Here is a 22,079-nt window from a genome sequence, read left to right on the forward strand (position 1 = left end):
AGCTGTGCCTTCAGGCAATTCCCAGCTGGCGGAGCAGCGTGTGTGTAGTGACTTGCGTGCCTCTGGCCTGTAAGCTCTGTCCCCTCTCCTCCCCTGGCCCAGAGGAAGTTGAGGCCACTAGATTTGCTCGGTCTCTGCTTGTTCTCTCTAAGCTGATGGCTTTTGCAGAGACAGGCCTGCAAGTGCCAGACGCCGGCTCGGCATGCGGATGAGCAAAACAGCGAGCAAGAAGGCCTGTTGGGGGCAGGACCCCTGGAGATCATGCGTGAGAATGCTGGCTTGGATAGCACCCATGGGTCTCTGGTGGAGCTTGCCTGTTAAAGAGGAGATGTCCTTCCACTCCCTACTGCTGACTACCATTCCTTGACTGTGTCACTTTAGTACAGCCCCAACCCATCTTCAGCACTAGTACGATGCTGTACTAGCAGAAGTCTGTAAACAGAAGCATCAAATGTTTATTGAACCCAGCAGAGTCCTTGGCTGATCCACAGCCCTGTTTGGGGGGAAGGGAGGGCCACACATACAGACACTGTGTTGCACCATCTCCAAGCCTAACTTGAAATCTTCAACTCTTGTCTCTTTCTCTGTGCTTCCTAGTACTTCACCTTCCGTAGCTGCAATTTTGGAGAATGTTATGATCTCAGTTTACTTCATACATGAAGATAAGGGTGTACAACGCAACCCCCTTTAATTCTCCATCTTGCAACGTTGACTTGCTTGGCAGGCCTAGTCCAAAATGGATGTAACATGCCCGCCCCCAAACTTCCAGAATTCCCACGTAGCCCACAACTTCAACTGATGATCTCAGCTGCTTGCAGACCTCCCAGCCAAGGGGTTCTTGACATCCACGTGTTAAAGTTGCCAATGCCTGGGGGCAGAATCCTACCTCTTGACTGATCCCACCCTTTTCTCAAGAAGCTCAAGGTAGTTCCCCCTACCCCATATTTCATCTTACATCAGCCCTGTGAGTTAGGTTAGGCTTCATGACTGAACCCTGGTCTCCCCAATCCTAGAACACACACAGTTGTCTATTTTGAATTGGAGCACAACAGTTATGGGGGGTGAAGCTGGGCAGTTCTTGATGTGTCCTGCTTGGAGACCAGTGCAAAAGCTTGAGGTATAAAGAACTCCAGCTGATGAAGGGAAATGAGTGTCCATGACCTCTGCATGTCTGGCCTCTAGCTCAAAGAAAAAAAATCCACACACACCCCATTCAGTTAGCTGGCAACCCTCTCACATGCTGAGTTTGCATGGAACAGTGCAAAGGTGTGGGCGGGGCAGGGTGGGGGGTGCCCTCTGCTTAATTTCCAGGACTTTCCATTGGAGCCCAAAGCCCATTTTCAACATTAAGGTCCTACCCAGGTATAAGCAAAGTGAAAACAGTGCCTCTGAGCATGTGTAGAGGGCCTTTACCATTGAGTAACTACAGCTAACCTCCATGCACTAGTGGGTAGGGACATCCATGTGGTTAGCCTTGGCTCCTTTTCTTTTTTTTAGAAAATAGCATTGTCAAGTGTGTAGGCATTTTACAAGAAAATGAGTGAGGAGGGAGGGGCAAGGTGAGCCCAGTAGAAAGGTGGAAAGAGAATTTCCAGATACTCTGAGTCCTTTCAAGTAACTAATCTTCACCTGAGCCCCACCAAGTTTCCAAGCAGTCCCCTCCCTCACCAAAACCTCAGAGGACCCCTGTGGGTAGCTTATTGCATTGCCCTGTGATCAGCTGCCCATTCTCCATGCTGAGCTTTGGCAGTTCTGGGGTCCCCGGAGGAGTGTGGCTGCGCAGGAAATGCAACGTGGGATGGTGGGATATGCGAGATACTGCAAGGAAGCAGGTGAGACCAGCCACAGAGCAGCAAGGGATTGGTTAGGATAAAAGAGATCACAAAGCGATCTTGGCCCACGGAAATGAGGGGGAGACAGCTTTTGCCTTCTCAGAAACAAAGAGTTCCCTGTCTCACTGGTGTTGCACAAAAATCCATCCTCTGGTGAGACTGTCCAGACAGACAAACTGCTTGCTGGCAAGTCTCCTGGCTAGTGTCGTCAGAGAACTGAGGCGGGGGCAGAAATGTGGCCCGTGGATCTTATCACATGTATAGATTTATCAGTTATGGGGAGGAGGGAGACAGGGAACAGAGCCAAAGACCTAAGAGGTTGCTCCTTCTCCTTGGTCCTGTGAGAGTGTCTGCATAGCGGCTACGTGGCCAACTACCCTGTGGCAGGGACCTCGCTCAGTAGCTGTGTCATGTCGACTCCCATGGGCTGCATTGGCTCTATGCCCAGCCCCTCTCGCTTTCCCATTTCTGTTCGCTCCCCCCCTTTTGACTGTTCCCGTCCTGACTGTAACGAGAAGCAGATGTGAGCAGTGCTCAAACCCAGCATGGGGGGAGGGGGCAGTGAAGCAGGAACTGAAATTGCAGAAAATCTCTTCATAGGGGCTGGCTGAGGAGGGACATACGAAGGGCCAAGGCCAGCCCAGGGGTGAGGGAGCCAGTGGTGGGGCAGGGAGCAGGGGAAACCCAGGATGGGGAAGGCTGGCGGGGGGAGCAGGGAGCTGGGGCCCAGAGCTGCCAGGCAGGAAGTCAGGGGGGAGTGAGCAAGCCAGCTCTGGGAAGTTTGCGAAGCTGTCAGAGTGTGTGGAGTGAGCGACCAAGCAAAGCCCTCTCCGCCTGCCTGGCGACGGGGCTAAGGCTTCAGGGAAAACTAAAAGGGGCTCTTGCTGCTGGCAGCATCTCTGGCTCCATCGGGGCACGAAGGCCACACCATGCACGGCTGACAAGGGACCTCGAGGACAGGACACCAAGAACTGGGGATGGCCGGCCCTGTGGCCCCGGTGTGGCTCTGTATCTGGTGGGGCCTGTTGGCTAGACAGGCCTGGGGCATGAACTACCCGCCCAGGTACAGCCTGTACACAGGGGCTGGCCTGCCGTTCACGCAGCTCCAAGGTACTGCTCAAGCATCCAACGGTGCACGGGTTGCCAGCCGCCACAGGTAAGTGAGGGCGATGCGGTGTGGTGGCAGGGCGTGGGCTATGCCAGGTAGGGTAGGGAGAAAATGGGAGGGAAGGCTAAGAAATTCCGCTCTCTGAGCCTCTACAAGAAAAAAGGAAAGAGAATTGGAGGGTGTAGGCCAGGAACCGCCCTTGTAAGAGGTCTCAAGGAACCCAGGCACAAAAACCCATTGTGGGGAAGCCTAACGAGAGCAGGAGACCTCAACTCTGCTGCTAGGGAGGAAATGGAGGGCAGAGAAGGGTTACTGTTTGCTTAGCCACTGATGCTAATTCATTTCAATATATGCAGGTTTAAAATAACTCATTCCTTAGAACTGAATTTAAGAAGGCCTAGTCTTACGTGGGTTTAAATTTTAAACAGGGCAATGATGAGAGGTCACCTGGAACAGGTACCTGGACTCCTGTTTTGTTCACATGCTGGCTTATGGGGGGGTAGGATTTGGGTCTGGGTGTTGTCATGGTAACAGGTCTTTCTGTTAAGAGAAGGTGGGAGACGTGGAGGGAGTAGGCCTGTGTGGGTTAAGGCCTGTCCTTGTGCCATCCGTGAGGCGGAATATCTGCCCATCCCTCATCACCTCCCTTGATTTTATTGTTTGGGGGTTGGTGGGACATTTGCAAAATCAGGAGCTGTGTGTGTGTGTGGTTCGTCCAGGATGGAGGGCTGGGTGAGCCTTGTCAGGGACAGCTGGCAGTCGGGCTGGATGGAGGGGCTGTGGCTCTCTGTGCCTTCTGTGGGCTGCCGCCAAATCAGTGGGATTTCTGGGGCATCAGATGGGATTTTTGGACTGTGAGCAAAAAGATCAGGCAGTTGGATGGGGGCTTGGATGACTTTTCCCTGAAATTGCACATGGGGACTCACAGCTGGACATACCAAACGCCTCTGTTGGTGATGTAGGGGAGTCAGCGGAGAAAGCAGAAGTACAGGGAGATGGGGTTTGGGTGGATGCTAAGCCTAGGGTAGAGGGAGGCCCAGGGTGGTAGTTTGTCACCCAGCTTGGGGGGTGGCACATGGCAAGTCTGTCTCTCTTGAGCTGCAGCCACGTTCATGCCAGCATTACCTTGTGACTGAGGGAGAGAAAGGGCTCAGAAAACCGCCTGAACCAAAACCGCTACAGGGGGTAGTTCATGGCATGGGGATGGATGGGTAGAAACTTAGGAAGGAGCCCTCCCCTCCCAATTTTTCACAGCAGACCCCTCCTACTGAGCTATTTTTTACAGGCTTTCTACTTAATACGACGAATAGGCCTCTTTTCAGCCACAGGCCCACTCCACACAACTTTCAAAAACAATTAAAATCTCCAACTGTCGTTAGCCAGAAAAAAAAATGATACAATGAAAAGAATCCATGCATGAGTTTAAAATAGCAGCCGGATAAAAATAGAACTCAGGACTCAAAACCTTGTCAAGCTAACGAGTTTTAAATGGCGTACCTGAAATTTCCAATGGAACACGGGCCTGTTTACTCCAACCACAATGGGCTGTGCTTTAAAGACCGGTGCTCAGCGAGAGGCACAGGCTGGTCTGCAGTTTGTTTGGAAATGCCCCACCCTCTGTTTGGAAATACTCCCTCCTAATCCCAGATGTGTGTGATTTGGGGGGGAGCTGCTTGTGAAGAGCCAGTGCTGCGTGGAAAGACACACTGCACACGCTCAGAGGATGCCCTCTGTTATCTCAGATCTTCCAGAGCTGAGCAGACTAAAAACAATTTTGGGCTGATCCCTTGGATTTCCTGTGCAACTAGGAAGGTTGCAAGGTGAACAGGACAATGATTAACCAGTTTAAGGAGGCTTGTTTGCTAGCTCAGACCAGTCTCGACTAGGAATAGCTAGAGGCAGCTTCTGGGCTTTGGGCTGGCTTGTTCCCAGCGATGGCCTCCTGACCAAGTTATGCCCTGATCAAAGGTCCCTGGACCCCACGGGAACCATCTAGGTAGAGATGAAAGGGATTCCTGATGCAACAATCCCAGTTCCACCAGCACTGAGCTGTGACCAGCCACTACTGGTGTGGGGAAGAGAAGCTGGCAACTGTCCTTTGCAGAGTTCAGTGCCAACCCTTTTTTCATCCCCCCAAACTACCATCTGTTCAAGAAAAGAAAAAATAAGGAGAACTGTCCCTGTAGCATTACTTTTGTTGCTGTGCCCTGAAAAACTGAGATGGGTGATCCACCTTGCTTTCATTTAGGTACCAGTGCTTTCTGAGCAGCTCAAAACAAAGTTCTCTTAGGCTAAGACTACAGGTATACATACTAGTGCCATAAGGGGAAAAAATCCCCCAAACAGTAATAGTGTAATATCTTTTGTTAAGGCCAGCGAATACAGTAGGATGTTTTGGTTAGTCCTTTAAATAGGGTATTAACTATTGTTTTTTCTGGGAGTTTCTTCTAAGGCTACTGCCAGCTTAAACTCTCAGTTTCCCAAAGACTAATACTGAACAAACCTTAAGAACTTAAGCCCTTTGTGACATTTACGTTGCTAAAGAAAAGTGAAGATCTGATACTTCCATAGATTCAATGCACCCCCAACTTATTTGATTAATAAAGCAATTTGATTAATAAAGCAAGTAAGAACTCAATCCAGTCATTATCAGGAGGTAATTTGGGAAGGAGGTGAGGTCCAAATGGGATGCCCAGAACTCAAAACAGAATTTTTAATCTAACACATTGAGTTCTCTTAATATTAGGTTGATGCCAGGTAATGGTTTTTGGAATACAACTGAAAGTGATTTGAGAAGGGCATCACTTTCCATGGTGTACAAACACATTTCTATTAAACAGAATTTTGTAGCACTTTAGAGAGTAATATATTTTAGGTATAAGTTTTTGTGGCTTGGAGCCCACCAAAACTGAAAGCCTGACGGATCTAAGTTGCAGCAGGACTCTTCGGTTGTATTCAGATGCTGCAAGCATTCCAGAGTTTGTGATTTATTTAATGTCATTTATAGTCCGCCTTTCTCACTGAGACTCAAGGCGCATTACTCAGTGTGAGATTAGTACAGTCAGTATCAGGAACATTTCCATAAACCAGGGGTGGGCAAATTGCGGCCCGCGGGCCACATGCGGCCCGCTACAGAGTTTTTTGTGGCCCGCCAAGACAGTCAGAAAAATGTGTAGAAAAGTGTGATAGGGGTAGATTTGTCTCATTAAACTGATTCTAAAATTAAATGTGCTTGCAGCTATAGATGATATGAAATTAGCACAATAAATAAATTGAATAAAACTACCACTATTTTATTTAATTTATATTTATTGATTTTTATGATACAATTTATACCTTTTCTGAAATGCAAAGTTAACTAATGAATGCAATCATTTTAAAAGGCGTGGCCCTCCGCTAACCTCCGCTCCCACAAAGTGGCCCCCAAGCCAAAACAATTGCCCACCCCTCCCATAAACAATGCCATAGGGTAAACAGATACAAGTTCACAAAGACATAGCATTAGTAGGAATCCAATACAACATAGTGGTGAGGTCTATGGTTCCTAACTCATTAGCGGATCATCTGAGATCCCCTCCCTACAATACAGCCTTCCTACCTGAGTAAAAAGCCTTTTTGAATAATTCAGTTTTGTATCATTTGCGGAAAGCCAGGAGAATGGGGATTCTCCTGACCTCCTCAGGCAGGCCGTTCTACAGGGTAGGGGCCACCACAGAGAAAGCCCATGTATGGGCTGCTGTCGATTTTGCTGATGTGCAGGGTGGCACCTGTAGGAGACCCTGTTTGGAAGAGCAAAGCCCTCCTTCCTGAGTCTTCCTGGTTTAGGAAATCTTTGGTCTAACCACAGTTTGTTGTTATATTTGAATTTTAGCATTGTAATAAATCAGGGTAGTTGCTTGACCACATACTGGAATTTTAAACTCCAGTGTGATCTAGCTTTAGACATCACAACAAACACTGGTTAGATTGAAACCTTTTAAAGCCAGAAAGTCCTCAATCTCAGCTCTAAGAGGAAACTACCAAACCTGTTTGACTAGGAAACAACGGTGAGATATGAGCAAACACCACAAACAGTGATTCTCTTTCAAATTGCCTACCATTCTCTGAAGAAAAAAAGCATATTGCCATCCTATGAAGAATTACTTGCATCTTAACAAATCTTGTTTCCATATGCGTAGGCTGGTGCTTGCCTTCAAACCTACAGCGAGGCATTCTTTTCATGGCAAAGAGCTGGATCCTTCCTGAAGAAACTTCCTTGCCCTCTCTATGGAGGGCCCAGACATTGCCTGTAGACTGACCCCTTTCATTCACTGGCTATAGCTCCTCCCATGCAGGAAGAGGGATTCCCAGCCAGGTCCCCAGATCCATGACATCATTTCCCCCCTCACATTCAGGAAGAAATGGATCATACACTTTATAGTGAGTAATTGATGAGGCCATTGAGATGCAAGAGAACTTCGTTCTTATGTTATTATTTTAAATTGGGATGTGATAAAAGAGAAGACAGAAAAAAATCCATTTCCCAGGAGTCTGGTCTGGCTGTAATTCTGGATCTTGCATATAGCAAGGAACATAATAAATAAAGACAGAATTTGGAGTGAGGCAGAGAATTTTTACGAAGAATTGGTGTTCTCTCCAGCAACCCCACTTTGGAAATACTTTTTTTACTGCCAGACTTCAACATGGTTGTACATCAGGATCTTGGAATATAAATAGGGGCTTAGCAACTGGGGAGGCACAGAAATATTTGGGGAACAGAAATGGGTTGTTGACACCAGTGTGGGGCAATGCTAGTTCTCTTTTTCTCAGAGCTTCAGTGGGCATGTCAGCTTCTGGTTGATCTCCCTTAACCCCAGGGTTAAACTTTGAACAACAGAGGTAATGGGACCTCTATCTGCCTGGAAACCACAGCCTTGCACCTGGAAGTTCAGCCTTCTAGCCCCAGATGTTGGGGGTTGTAGAAGAAGGGTAACCAAAGAAGTTGGAAAAGGAAAAGTGAATGAAATATAGCTACAAATGTAATACAAATGAATAAACCCCAGTATATATTTTATCCAACAAAAGAAAGTGCAGAAGTATGATTGAAAGCAGCAGTGGTGTGGTTCAACATGTACATATCATACCCTTTCCATATGTACAGAACCAGAACTAGACATGTTTCAGCCCCAGGGCCTTCCTTAATAGTATATATTTGTACAAAGCACTCCATCAGTCTATCAGAATCCATTATTTCGGTGCTCAGAGGAACTCTCCAAGGGTTGAGCTGTAACACGTTCTGAGCTGAGCTCTGGCTCCTTCACCCATCCACCCCCAACCGTTTGTGCTCCCAAACCTGGACTATCTCCAAGGATTGGAAAGATTGGTCAGTCTTTGTTTCCCAATGCAGCATGGGCTGTGGCTCAGTGGCAAAGCATCTGCTTTGCATGTAGAAGGCCCAATTTCCATTCCCTGTTATTTCCAGTTCAAAGAATCTGGTAGAAAGTAATGTAAAAGTCCTCTGCCTGAGAACTGAGAGAGCCACTGCCAGTCAGTGTAGACGAGCAATTGATACAAGGCAGCTTCATGTGTTCAGGCAAAGGGATCTTGCTCACAAACCAGTCTCTGCTTCAATGGCATATTCTTCCCTCTTGCCTTTGTAGGAACTGGTGTGCCTACGTGGTGTCACGTAGCGTGAGCTGTGTGGTGGAGGATGGCGTTGACACCTATGTGAAGCCGGACTACCAGCCATGTGTCTGGGGGCAACTCCAGTGTCCCCGTGTTGTCACGTGAGTGTGGGGTAGACAGAAGAAAGGGCCTGGGCGCTAGAATGGGATGTAAAAACACGAGAGCAAGCAGAATTCAAGCCACGCTGGGCTGGCTCAAGTGTGTCAACAGATAGAGGGCACCAGCAGGGCAGTGGAGGGCAATTGCCACACTACAGGATGTGGGGGCATTGCTGCAAGCTGCTTGGTTGGCTGGGTGGGGCTCAGGGTCATGGCCTCCGTGGGCAGCCAAGGAGGAGAGGCCGGATGCCTGTGGCTGCTGCCTGGCACGTGCCCAGACCATTAGCTGCCTTGATTCTGGGAAAATGCAGGAACCAGCTGGGCCGTGCCTGGGGGAAGGGACTGGTTTCCCCCTTGTGGGGATGCCTGGCACTGCATGAACAGCTGGCTCCCAGCGGCCAGAGGCGCTTCTGGTCTTCTCCACGGTGCTGATTCTATGAAAGGACAGAGCCTCCAACATAAGTTCTGTGCGGCGGTCCTAAGGTTTTCGAGTCATCTTTTCAGATGACACAGAGACTATTCATCTTAATTTTAGCAGTTTTGCCTGATAAAAAAAATTCTTGCCCCAACCATCATGTGGGGTGAGCTATGGCGGGGCAGGGGGTAACTGCTTTCCTTGGGCAAGTGGATAACTCCAGTCTGTTCCTCTTCTGGACAGATTATCCATGTTTACTGCCAGGGAGCCAATGGGGTGTAATGCCAAGATCATTTTCCTAATAGGGCTGCATTAGAGGACAACGTCGAGTGTTTATGAGTAGTTCTGTGCTTTCCAACATTTGTGTGTGTGTGTGTGTGTGTGCGCGTGCATGCGTGCGCATGCACCCCATCAAGTTGCCGCCAACTTAGGGCAATCCCATAGGGTTTTCAAGGCAAGAGACTAACAGAGGTGGTTTGTCGTTGCCTGCTTTTGCGTAGCAACCCTGGCCTTCCTTGGCAGTCTCTCATCCAAATACCAACCAGGGCACACCCTGCTTAGCTTCTGAGATCTGATGAGATTGGGCTACCTGGACCATTTAAGTCAGGGCTTCCAACACCTATTTTAGTGGTTTCGTTAGGCAACAAAACCCGTTCACCCAATATAGCGAGAAAGCCCTCTCCCAGGGTGGCGGGCTCAGTCCCTCCTCCCCTGTGCACAAATACCAGCTGCTTCTCATTCTCCCATCTGGCAGGTACCGGAGCTTCATGCGCCCTCGCTACAAGGTGGCCTACAAAACAGTGTCAGACATGGAGTGGCGTTGCTGCCCTGGCTACTCGGGGGATGATTGTGCCGAAGGGGGGACGCCGCTCACCACCACCCGGCCACGACCTCAGCCTGGCCGCCCCAACCTGTCTGGCTTCAGCAACACGCTCAGTGGTCTGGGTGGAGAAGGTACCATGGGAAGAGCATGAGGGGAGAAATGTGCTCTGCTCTTCATCCTCTGCAGCCCTTTGGTTTTAGTTCCATCCTCTCTGTTGCTCTTCCTTGCCTATTTGGCAGGCACACGAATTTAGTAAATGTGCTGTGCTGTGGGAGATGGACATGGGGAAGCAGAAACACAGCCAGGCGCTGTGCCTTCAGCAGCTGAGTATCTTTCTAGTTGCCCATTCACAGCTTGCCTTACCACTTTTGCTCATAACCAACTTCCCACTCACTCTCAGCTCCCATCTCCCAGGCTGCAAATTTCCCCTGCTATGAGAGGTGCACTTCTTGCCCCTAATGTGACCAAGTGCAAAGCAGGAGGGAGGGGCCCCCTGTATCTTCAGCAGTTGTAAAGAAGAGGGAATTACACACAAGACTGCTTCTCCCACCCCCAAACCCACCATTTTAATCCTGCCAGAACTTTCTCTTTTGCACAGCTCATAAAGGGAAAGAAGCATCTGTCCTGTGCTTTATTTATTTTAATTTACTTCATTTATATCCCACCTTTCTCCAGAACTACAACCCAAAGCAGTTTACATCATTTGTCACTCCTCCATTTTACCCTCACAACAACCTTGTGAAGTAGGATAGGTGGAGAGCATGTGACTGACCCTGAGGTCACCCAGCAACCATCCATGGCCAAGTGTTTATCTATTTGTTTCACTTATACTCTGCCTTTCTCCCCCATGGGGATCCAAAGTGGCTCACATCATTCTCTCCTCCCTTATCCTCACTTCAACCCTGTGAGGTAGGTTGAATATTGACTACCCCAAGGTCACCCAGAGAATGTCCATGGCAGACTGGGGAGTCTAACCTGGGTCTCCCAGATCCTAGTCCAAAACTGTAACTACCACACCACACTCAGTGTCATCTGACCATCCCAAAAACTTGATAGTGCATAATAGCAGCCAGTTTTCTAAACCCTGACCTTGAAAATGGACTTGTAAGAAGGATTTGATAAATCTATAGGGTACAGTGCAACCAGTTCCCAGGGTCCATGTCTGGATGAGGTATCAAAACTGAACAACTGTGAACAAATAATGGCCACTCCAGACTAAACAGTTCTTTAGAACTGCAAGTAGTTCACACCCATAAGGGCTGAGATAATTAAGAGCTCAGCTTTGCCAAGCTGACAAATCTCAGAGAAGCCACCCCTAATTCCCTTTTTTATCTCCTGTCAGGACACAGGGACTCCGAGAAGGTGCAACAGCTGGAAGAGAAAGTGCAAAGCCTCAGCAAGCAATTGCATGACCTGCAATCCACCATACAGGCCAGCAACACCAAGCTAGCTGAAGACATACGCAAGGCAGTAGAGTCCTCTCTGAATGGTAAGCAGCCCGCAGATGCAGCTGCCCATCCCGAGATGAAAGAGACCCTCAATGAGATTCAGCGTCATCTGCAGCGCCTCGACAACCGCATCTCCAACCATGAGAATGGCCAGGGCACTGGAGAGAGTGGAATGGATGTCCGTAGTGAGGTCCTACGGGAGGTAGAACGGCGCTTGCAGGAGTCATGCACATCCTGCCTGACGGGTGTGGAAGGATTGCGGCGGCAGCAGGAGGAGGACCGTGAGCGGATGAGAGCCCTGGAGAAGCTGGTCACGTCCATGGACCAGCGGAATCGTGAAACTATGAGCACCATCCAACAGCACGTTAGCAACCTTGCTCGGCAGATGCCCAAGGACTGCTGCCACCAGCTGGAAGACAAGGTGAACCGGCTGGAGCACCGCCTGGATACCATGTCAGAGTCTCTTGCTGTGCTGCATGAGCATGGAGGAGGCCACAGACCATCAACCCTTCCTCCTCCCTGGAGTGTGGACAGGCGCATGTCTGAAATGGAGAGCCGTGTGAACACCACGCAACGCAGCCTGGAAGAGCACTTTGTCGATCTGCAGGTCATGCTGGAGGGAGCAGACGAGCGGCTCCGCAGAGCAGAGGGGCAGCTGGATTTCCTTTTCTCCCGCCTCAATGACTTCCAGAGCAATGTCAACCGGGCCCTGGCCAACCTGTCACGGGATGTGGGTGGACTGAAGGACAGCAGCCTGCAGCAGCAAGGGACTCTAGAGGGAGTGCGTGGGGCAGTTCTTACCTGTACTGAGATCTGCAGCCCTCCCAGCAGTCAGGACACTCAGATTAGCACCATCTTGAGTGACCTTGGACGCCGGGTTCTGGACAATGAGGCACAGCTGCGATTGCTGGGCTCCTCCATCCACCAGCTTGACGTGTCTGGCAAGCTGCAGAACTTGCGAGGCCTGGTGGGGGCTAATACTGAAGCCCTTGGCAAACTGGCTGGGGAGATAGGTGAAGTGGAGAACAGGCTGATGGTCTCCATGAGTGCTGGGCCACCCGACCTGGTGCTCTATTCCAACCGCACTGACAAGCGCCTGGAGAAGTTGGAGGAAGAGGTCAAGGAGCTGGAAGGCCAAAGCTGCAGCCAGACTTGCTCTGAGCTGAAAGGGGAGGTGGGGCAGCTCAGGGAGCAGGTAGAGACCTGTCAGGCTACCTGCCAGCCTATGGGGAGGAGGCCAGATCCGGACAAAGAGCAGGTGGATACCACTAAGCCCCTGGACGGCTTCAGCGTTATCGGCGGCAGCTCCAGCATCCACCTCAAGTCCCTACAAGGCGAGCTGTCTGAGGTGATCTTGGGCTTCAGCGCCCTCAATGAGACATTGGCAGGGCTGCAGGCCACGGTGGAGAAGCACCAGACAGACATTCACGAACTGGGCACCACCAAAGATCACATCATCGAAGAGATCAACCGTGTGCAGCAGGAGGTAACGGAGCACGTGAGCGAAAGCGAGGAGCGTTTCCAGGTGCTGGGCCGCGAGATCCACCAGTTCGGCGGCACCCTGCAAGTGGAGGCATCGGACTGCCGGCGGGCCTCTGGGGGTCTGGCCGAGCGGCTCACTAAGCTAGAGGGGACTTGCGAACGGCTAGATGATGTGTCTGGCAGCCTGCGGAAGATCAAGGAAGGGCTGGACAAGCACGTCTCAGCCTTGTGGGTCTGCCTTCATGAAGTGAATGGGACCCTACGCAATCATGGTGCCCTGCTGGACAAGATCCATGGTAGCCACCTGGGCACCATCCACCGCCGCCTCAGTACCCTTAATGGATCCCTCCAGACTTTGCAGAGTCAATTGCACGACCTCACACTTCAGGACTTGACAGGTACAGGGAAGGAGCAGGCCTACAGCTGCCAGTCTTGGTCTGAGGCTAGTGGGTCTGAGTCTTGGCCTCTCCCTCCCTAGGTCGGAGATGCTGGCAAGGATTTCTAATGTCCTTATTCCTTTTCAGGCCCTCCAGGGCTTCCAGGACGAGAAGGTCCCATAGGGAGACCGGGTCTTCCAGGTCCAATTGGGCCTCCTGGCAAGGATGGAAAGACTGGTTCTGTGGGTCCCCCAGGTGAGGAACTGGTCAGCCTGCCTCTCAGAAGGAATTTTGTCCCTAACTTCTTTGTTTCTCTTCCCGCCCACACCACACTCTTCATGGGTCCCAGTTATAAAGGGCTTGGGAAGATTTCAGAGGCTCCCCAAATAATTAACCCCCCCACCCCAGTTTGCTGAGGATAACGAGATGCCTATGTCTGCCTCTAGAACTCAACAGAACCCAATCAAGACTGAGCAAAAGAGACTCTGGAAAGACGTTTTTGGGCTGCTGCATCCAGAAATTAAACGAATAAGCACTGAGGCTCAAACTAGATGCTACCTTTTTATCAAGTCAGGTCTGGTTCCCTTGACCGGACCCGCTTTCTGCACAGCCAGATGGTAGTTGCAGGGAATTGATCTGTTAAATGCTACAAAGGCTAGATTCTGATTGGAACTGGAGGAGCACTTCAGTCTCCCCTTTTTCCCCCATCCCTGAAACAGCCTCAGGGTGATTATTTGCCCAGCTGGGTAGCTGCACATGCAGTAATCAGTAACCCCATTTCAGTTCTGGAAAACTGGGGAGGGGGAGTTGTTGCTTAAGCCCCACCACGAGCACATTCAGGTGCTGAGGTGCTGGAAAAAATAGTTCCCCACAGCTGCTGTCTGGCTGTGGAGAAAGTGGGTTGGATCAGGAGAACCCTAACCTGGCTTGTTAAAATGTATGATGAGGACAGTATTCCAGGACCGTCTGTCGAAGTAAGAGAGGAGTGAGGTAAAGGGCAGCTGCTGAACCTTCTCTTATTCTGACCACTGACTCAGCTGAATGACCAACCATCTCTGCTGGTGAAATTTTTGTCTTTCCTCTTGGAGGAAAGCTTGTCCAAGTGGGCAGCCTCTTTCGGAATCTTTCCCATTGTGTGTGTGTGCAGGCACACATGCGCGCATGTGCATGTGTGCGCATTCAAGCATAAGGAGAGCCCAGTAGCATACAGGAGAGGGAACACTTCATCCCATCCATGCGATGTCTCTTCCGACACTCCTCATATGCTTATAGACTTTCCTTTTTCTCTTGTAGGTCTCCCTGGAGAGCAAGGTAAAGATCGGGCACAGCCACTTGTCATGGTCCCTGCATGGGGAATCTGGAATGAAAGGGCAGAGTTGAACTGAGCCAGATTTGATGGTGCACATGCTGTGCATTTAACTTTGTCCCTTTTATTATGTTTCTGTGTGATGAGAGACAGGAAAAAGAACAGAGAACCAGTGCAAAGTAATGCTGGCCTTAAAGCACCGGGGGGGGGGGGGCAGCAGGGAGACACCACTGTTCAAATTCCTGCTCAGGAATGGAATACACTGTGGGATCTGAGGCCCGTCATATTCTCAACCCTTATGGGGTTGAGATGAGGATAAAATGAGAGGAATGGAGAACTATGCATCTTACCTGGAGCTTCTTGGGTGGTGGAAATAAACGTGTGAAATCTAGATAGGTAAAGTGTTACAGACAGGGTGAGGAGAGAGGCTGTTGTGTGGCATCAGTGGGCGGCATTTCCCCAGCTGGGTAATCACCACCAAACATCCTGTGTTCCTGTCGGCTAATGGTTCATTTTGCTAAAATTCATTGAATTAAATAAATATTTAAATTAAGCTACCGCCTGAATATAGGCTCTGCTTTGCAGGAGCAAGAGGACAAATTTAGACTGACGCTCCTTGTGAGAAAAAGAGTGGTCTTCTTTAATCAGTCTTTTAAATGAAGAAGCAAACAAATAAAAATTATATCTTACAGTAATGTACCAGAATCAAAATAGCCTCAAGAGAAAATCTGCGCTGCCTGTATCAGTCAGCCCACAGATCAAAATCCCCCCCACAAGTAAAATGAACCCCCATTGCTTCGAGCTGAGTAATTTGCCATTTAAAAGCTTAAAGCTCAAGTTTTTTAAAATGTCTTATACAGAAACTGTAGGGTTCTGATAAAAGTATGTTTCATTTGAAAACACAGCTTGAAAGATTGTGTCAGCTTCCTATGGAACGCGGGCTTTGGAGTCTGTGGTTCTCCCGCCTCCCCTCGTTAAGCTTAGTAAGCAGGTCGATGGATGGCTTCCTTGTGTGTGTAGGGGGAGTTAGTCTGTGGCTCAGTGGTCAACCACCTGCAAATGAGCCTCTTAAAACTGAGTCACCAGCAAAACAGGAACCGGCAGCCAGTTGTTTGGTGGCTAGCACCGCCCAATTACTCAGGGACAGCTGGAAGGGGCAGCGGGAGTGCCTTCAAGAAGCCCTTTAACCCCCTTCCCCCTTTTCTTCTTGCAGGGCTGCCGGGTCCTGCTGGAAGGATACCCCAGGTCTCCTTTGCTGCAGCATTAACATCCCGGCATGTGGAGACTGGAACCATCCCCTTCGACAGGGTATTGGTGAATGATGGACATTTTTACGACCCTGATTCAGGTCAGTAGGGAGGGGGAAATAAGTTGAAATGTCCCCTCTCCCACCCTTTTGTTTTAATTTTTGAGGAAGAGGCAGCGCTAGCTTTGATTCCAAAGCACTGAACTACTGGGGCAATTTTTTATGGTTCTGGTCGATTAGTAATGTTTTTTCAAAGACGCCCCAAGTCCGACAGCTCTCGAGGAGTAAACATTTGTTTCTTTAAAACATTTCTATCACACCTTTTCTTCCAAAAGACCCAAGGCCACTTAGAACAAGCACAAAAAACATAAAGACGACAGATTTATAACATACACTCTAGATATAAAAACAAAGAAAAAATACAGATGTTCCATCTTAAGGCCAAAGCTGGTTGAGTTACAAAATCCCTTTTAAAATAATTCAGCCTTGCAGTAGGACTGAAAAGCTATCAAACTATGGGCCTTCCTCCCATCATTAGAAAGGCCATTCCCGGACTCACTGAAGGGGGCAGTGGTGCAGCCCTTATTAAAAAAAATAAATCATTGGATCCGATTGATCCTGCCAATTACCAGCCAGTTTCAAATCTTCTGTTCCTGGGCAAGGTAACTAAGAGGGCAGTAGCAGAATAGCTACAGGTATTCCTAGATGATTCCTCTATCCTGGACCCATTCCAGTCTGGCTTCCAGCCCAGCCATGGTACGGAGACAGCTCTGGTCACCTAACAGATGGTCTGTGGTGACACCTAGGCCAAGGTGGGTCAGCACTGCTGATACTTTTAGATCTTACAGCGGTGTTTGACACAGTCGATTATGATCTGTTGACTCACTGCCTCGCCACTGTGGGGATCTGCGGGACAGCCTTGCAATGGCTAAGCTCCTTTCTCCATGGTCGGGGACAGAGGGTGGCACTAGGGGAACAGATGTCCGCCTGCCATTCTTTGGAATATGGCGTCCCTCAGGGGGTGATTCCTTCCCTGATGTTATTTAATATCTACGTGCACTCGATGGAGTGCAGTTACAGTCTCCGTCGATGGTGAAGAGCTTGGGTGTGCTCCTGGATGCCACACTTTCTATGGAGGTCCAGGTTGCAGCTGTTGCCAGATCTGCATTTTTTCATCTTCAACAGGCCAGGCAATTGGCACCCTCTCTCTCATCCCAGGATCTAGCTCTGGTAATCCATCTACCAGTCACCTATAGACTGGGCTACTGCAACTCGCTTTATGCTGGCTTGCCTGTGGGCGTGACCTGGAAGTTACAACTGGTCCAGAATGCAGTAGCACACATTCTTATGGAGACACCATTTAGTGCGCACATCTACCCTGTGGTATGCCAACTGCACTGGTTTATTTCATTTATTTATTTATTTATTTATTTATTTATTTATTTATTTATTTATTTATTTAATGTCATTTATAGTCCGCCTTTCTCACTGGGATTCAAGACGGATTACATAGTGTGAGATCAGTACAATCAGTAGCAAGGACAAGGGCAGGCATTTCCACACAATGTCAAAGACATTTCCATAAACAATGTCATAGCTGGTTCCCAACTCATTGGTGAAATATCCAAGACCCCCTCCCTATAATACCGCCATCCTATGTGAGTAAAAAGCCTTTTTGAATAATTCAGTTTTGCATTGTTTGCGGAAAGCCAAGAGCGTGGAAGTTCTCCTGACCTCCTCAGGCAGGCTGATCCATAGGGTAGGGGCCACCACAGAGAAGGCCTGTGTACGGGCTGCAGTTGATTTTGCCCATGTGTAGGCTGGTACCTGCAAGAGACCCTGTTCGGATGAGTGAAGTTGTCGTGGAGGGACATAGGGAGGGAGGTGGTCCCGTAGGTATGTTGGGCCAAGGCCATGAAGAGCTTCGTATGTAATAACCAGTACCTTGAATTGAGCATGGTAGCTGATAGGTAGCCAATGGAGTGACTGCAGGATGGGAATGATGTTCATGCTCCTGCTTGCATCTGCTAACAGTTGAGCTGCAGCATTTTGTACCAATTGGAGCCTCCTAGTTAACGTAGATGGAAAATAGTGCATTACAATAGTCAAGTTTTGATGTTACCATAGCATGAATCCAGGTGGCCAGCTCACCCGTGTCAAGATAAGAAGCCATCTTCCAGGCTAGAGTGAAACTGCAGAAAGCATTTTTTGCAGCTGCCTTAATTTGTTTTTCTAGTAGTAGCACTGGATCCAGTATAACCCTTAGGCTCTTAACCGAGTCAGCGAGGGTCAAACAAACTCCATCAAAAGTGGGGAGTACAATGTCTTTAAGAATATCTGACTTCCCAACAAGCATCACTTCGGTCTTGTCCTGGTTGACTTCCTGATCCAGTTCAAGGTACTGATTCTAGTGTTTAAAGCCCTCCATGGACTGGGCCCTGCATAGCTACAGGGCTGCCTCTCCCATTATGTCCTCCACAGGGCCTTGTGCTCTGCGAATAAGCAGTTTTTGGTGTTCCCCGTCCCAAGGGACGTTTGGCCGGCTTTTACTAGGGCCAGAGCTTTCTCTGCCCTGGCTCTGGCCTGGTGGAACAGTCTCTCAATGGAGATCCAGGCCCTGTGGGACCTGTTACAGTTCCGCAGGGCCTGCAAGATGGAGATGTTCCACTGGGCCTTTGATTAGGAGCCAGCACTTTGTCTCCCCTTTCTGACCGCCATGGGTTTACATCATGGCAGTGCCCGTGGTTTATAGTGATTTTGTACTAGCCTGATTGTTCAGAGGCACCTAGATTTTTTTTCATGTTATCTGATTCATATGGTTATGAGGTTTTTATTGCATGTTTTAATTGTATATCTTTGTTGGAAGCCGCCCTGAGCCTGCTCAACGGGAAGGGCAGGATATAAGCCAGATAAAATAAATAAAAATAAATAATAATAATAAATAAAATAGGAGGTAGCACTGTCACAGAAAGCCCTAGCAAGACCAAACTTACCTGTAGGTCAGAACCAATCATAGGCCTTCGTGGTCAGAGTTCCACTGTTGCCGGGGTATATACAAAAAGAGGCAGTCTTGCAGATATGAGGGCAACAGACCATAAGGAGTTTTAAAGTTATGAACCAGCATTGTGAATTGGGCTCAGAGACAGATAGGTAGCCAGTGCAGTGCCCATAAAACTGGTTGAGCAGCAATGTTTTGCATCAAATAAAGTTTCTGAGTATGGTTGTTGTGGGTTTTCCGGGCTGTATTGCCGTGGTCTTGGCATTGTAGTTCCTGACGTTTCACCAGCAGCTGTGGCTCTGAGATCTCTGTCTTTTGGTGCTACACCTCTGAAGATGCCAGCCACAGCTGCTGGCGAAACGTCAGGAACTACAGTGCCAAGACCACGGCAATACAGCCCGGAAAACCCACAACAACCATCGTTCTCCGGCCGTGAAAGCCTTCGACAATACAAAGTTTCTGAGTAGTTTTCAAGGGTAGCCCCAAATGGAGTGTGTTACAGTAGCCTAGAATCCAGGTTGTTGTGGATCACTGTGACCAGTTGGCTGACTCTAAATATGGTTTTAATTTATAAACAGCGTGAAAATGATAAAAGTGCCTTTGGCTACTTCATTTATTTGCTTTTCCAGCAAAAGAGAGAGATCCTACCTTATTCCCAAATTATTCACAAACTCCCAAAAAAGAACTTTACTCCATCAAAATCTGGGAAGGTCACACCTTCCAAAACCTCAGCCTTCCCAACCAGCTATTAAGTAGATGAATAAAATATTTTTTCTTCAGCACCAACTAGAAGCTAGGACTGTACAGAACACATAACTGCAGAAGGCTGGACAGAGAAGAGGGGCCAGAGTTGCCCAACATGTTTTGCTGACCTAGGAAGCTGTGCTAGGCAGCCTCTGAATCTGCAGATTTGGAGGGCGCAACAAAATGCCTTAACCCCAGTGGTGGGAAAAAAAGAGACCCCTGCCTTTTTACCTTGGGGATTTCCCTTACCTCTTGTCCCTGCAGGGATCTTCACAGCTCCGGTTGCCGGCCGCTATCTGGTCAGCGCCATCCTGACTGGGCACAGGGGCGAGAAGATCGAGGCGGTGCTGTCCCGTTCCAACCAGGCAATTGCCCGCAGTGACTCAGCTGGGTATCAGCCTGAAGGCCTGGAGAACAAACCCGTGGCCGAAAGCCAGCCGAGCACAGGCGCCTTAGCAGTCTTCACCCTTGTCGTCCCCATGGAAGCAGGCGAGACCCTCTGCGTGGATCTGGTTTCTGGCCGGCTGGCCCGCTCTCCAGATGAACCACTTACTGTCTTCAGCGGAGCCTTGCTGTATGAGGAGGCGGAGGGAATCTAGGTGGTTCCTGGGTGGAAGGGAGGGGGGAGGAAACGTTGAAGCAGGCCCTTAGTTCAGCCTAGAAAAGGACCAAAGAGGAACCTTGGCTTGCCGACCCAGAAGACCTTATTTCCTGAGTTGGGGAGGGCTGTGGGAACTTCCGAAAGCCCAGTGTTCAGGACTTCCTCTTGGGAGCAAAAGTACCAAGAAGCAAACAGGGTGGGCGTCAGTCACTGCAGCACCAGACCCTCCTGCCCTTCTAGGGCCTCTTGCCAGCACCACCACCTACCTCCCCCTTCCCAGCTACACAGCATAAAAACAAGCAGAGAGTGCCAGCCTGATGATCTGCCAAGGCAGCTGTGTGAGGTGAGGTGAGAAGTGTGACAGCACCGAGCTCAGCTACATCAGGCCTTCTGGTCTGGAGGTAAGGGAGCCATCCAGCCCAACAGAACGCATTCCAGGGTGGGTGTGGGGAGGGAAAGGCTCTTAATGTTATTTATCAGTGTCTGTCATACCCTGGAGAAACCACACCGCCCTCCTTCGGGCCACTGCCACCACACTATGCCACCAGCCAGCTGACGTCCTGCGCTGCTCACGCTTCACAGCTGGGGATGCCTCCTCTAGCCACTGCAAAGCTGCTGCGAAGCCAGTCCCTGCCTGCCACCCAGGTGCCAGGTGCTGGCTTTTCTCCCTACTGCCAACTTCACAGGACTGTTGAGAGGAAGAGGAGGACATACCCTTCGCAGCACGAGAGAAGCATTGAAGTCAGGGTTTCCAGAGGAAGAGAACTGTACCCCCTTTTTACAACCCTCGTGGTTCACCCCTTGTGCCTACTTTGTGTAATGGCCAAACTCAGCTACAGTTATAATTATTGAATAAAGAAACAACTCCTTTTTTTTAACCTTGTGCCATCTCTTTTGTTTTGAGGTGCATAAGTATGTATTTCTTGTGCATCAGGAAAGAATTGTGGCCTTTAGGCACTAGGAGCCGACTTCTCTGCCAGCAGTGACCCTTGGATGGACAGATGAAGGGACAGCGCCGCTTCCCAGCTCTGTTCATCTGAGTGGGGCTTCTGCAGGGGACTGGGTGATTACGGCCCTTGCTAATTAGTGTACAAACTCGGTCCCATTTGGAGTGGCAACAGAAGAGGGATACAGTTTAGATTTTTTTTTTAACTTGGATACCAAAACATCTGGATAGCCAAGCATGCCCTGTGAGTTGTATTTCGGAGATCTAGATCAGTGAGGCACGAAGGGACCAGAAGCAGATTGCTGCAGGTAGGCCCTGAGTCAACAGAGGACATGTTACATTTTCTCTGGGAATGATCCTCAGTCTCATGAGGAGGCACGTCGTGAAGTTCTGCACTTCCCAGGTACTGTTCAGATCAGGACTTAGATTCCCCCATTCACTTACCCATCCCTGCCGTTTTCCCAACCTGAACTGGCCCTGGAGGCCTCATCTGGCCCCTCCTGGACGTGATGTGTAGCTCACCAGTCCACATGCGGCACTCACTAGAGCAAATACCAGCCCCCTCAGGCCATGGCGAATGGGCAAATGGCATGGAGGAGGGTCTAAACTCCTTTCTCCCCATGCTGCAATCCCAGCCCCAATTAGGCCTACACAAGCCTGGGAAGCTTGGCACTTCAGAACATGCCTCTCTGCTGGACCCAAGGACCTTGTTGGGGATAACATGTGCTTTGCCCACCCGCCCCTCCTCGTATCAGGCACACTCCATAGAGACCCAAGATTGCTGCATACAACCCAAAGCTGGTTCATGTGAGCATCATGATAGTGACAATTGTGATTTTAAAGAAGCAACATGGGTTTTTGGGAAATGGCTAAGCATCCTCTCATCTCTTGCCTCTGGATTCCTCTCCGCCCAAATTCTAGTTTTTAATACATAGTACTGTAGAAAGTCAGCAAATTATGGAAAGCAGGACTGCAGGTATTTGGGAGACTG

At 49.4% G+C, this 22,079-nt stretch overlaps 1 protein-coding gene across 1 annotated transcript; it reads left to right on the top strand.

The window, feature by feature from the left end:
* Positions 1 to 2,547: 2,547 nt before the first annotated feature.
* EMILIN1 (elastin microfibril interfacer 1) lies at positions 2,548 to 21,020 on the top strand. Its single transcript, XM_054989278.1, has 8 exons — positions 2,548 to 2,988; positions 8,580 to 8,705; positions 9,872 to 10,071; positions 11,283 to 13,268; positions 13,395 to 13,502; positions 14,541 to 14,558; positions 15,767 to 15,901; positions 19,806 to 21,020. Exons 1-8 carry the CDS (start codon positions 2,810 to 2,812, stop codon positions 20,138 to 20,140), a joined length of 3,087 nt encoding a protein of 1,028 aa, XP_054845253.1. The 5' UTR covers positions 2,548 to 2,809; the 3' UTR covers positions 20,141 to 21,020.
* Positions 21,021 to 22,079: the final 1,059 nt, after the last annotated feature.

The sequence above is a fragment of the Eublepharis macularius genome, chromosome 1 (genome assembly GCF_028583425.1).
Source record: "Eublepharis macularius isolate TG4126 chromosome 1, MPM_Emac_v1.0, whole genome shotgun sequence".
Taxonomy (NCBI): Eukaryota; Metazoa; Chordata; class Lepidosauria; order Squamata; family Eublepharidae; genus Eublepharis; species Eublepharis macularius.

Coding starts and splice junctions, on each gene's coding strand:
- EMILIN1 (XM_054989278.1), top strand. CDS start 2,810: ATGGCCGGCCCTGTGGCCCCGGTGTGGCTCTGTATCTGGTGGGGCCTG. Junction 2,989..8,579: donor CGGGTTGCCAGCCGCCACAG/GTAAGTGAGGGC, acceptor TTGCCTTTGTAG/GAACTGGTGTGCCTACGTGG. Junction 8,706..9,871: donor CAGTGTCCCCGTGTTGTCAC/GTGAGTGTGGGG, acceptor CCCATCTGGCAG/GTACCGGAGCTTCATGCGCC.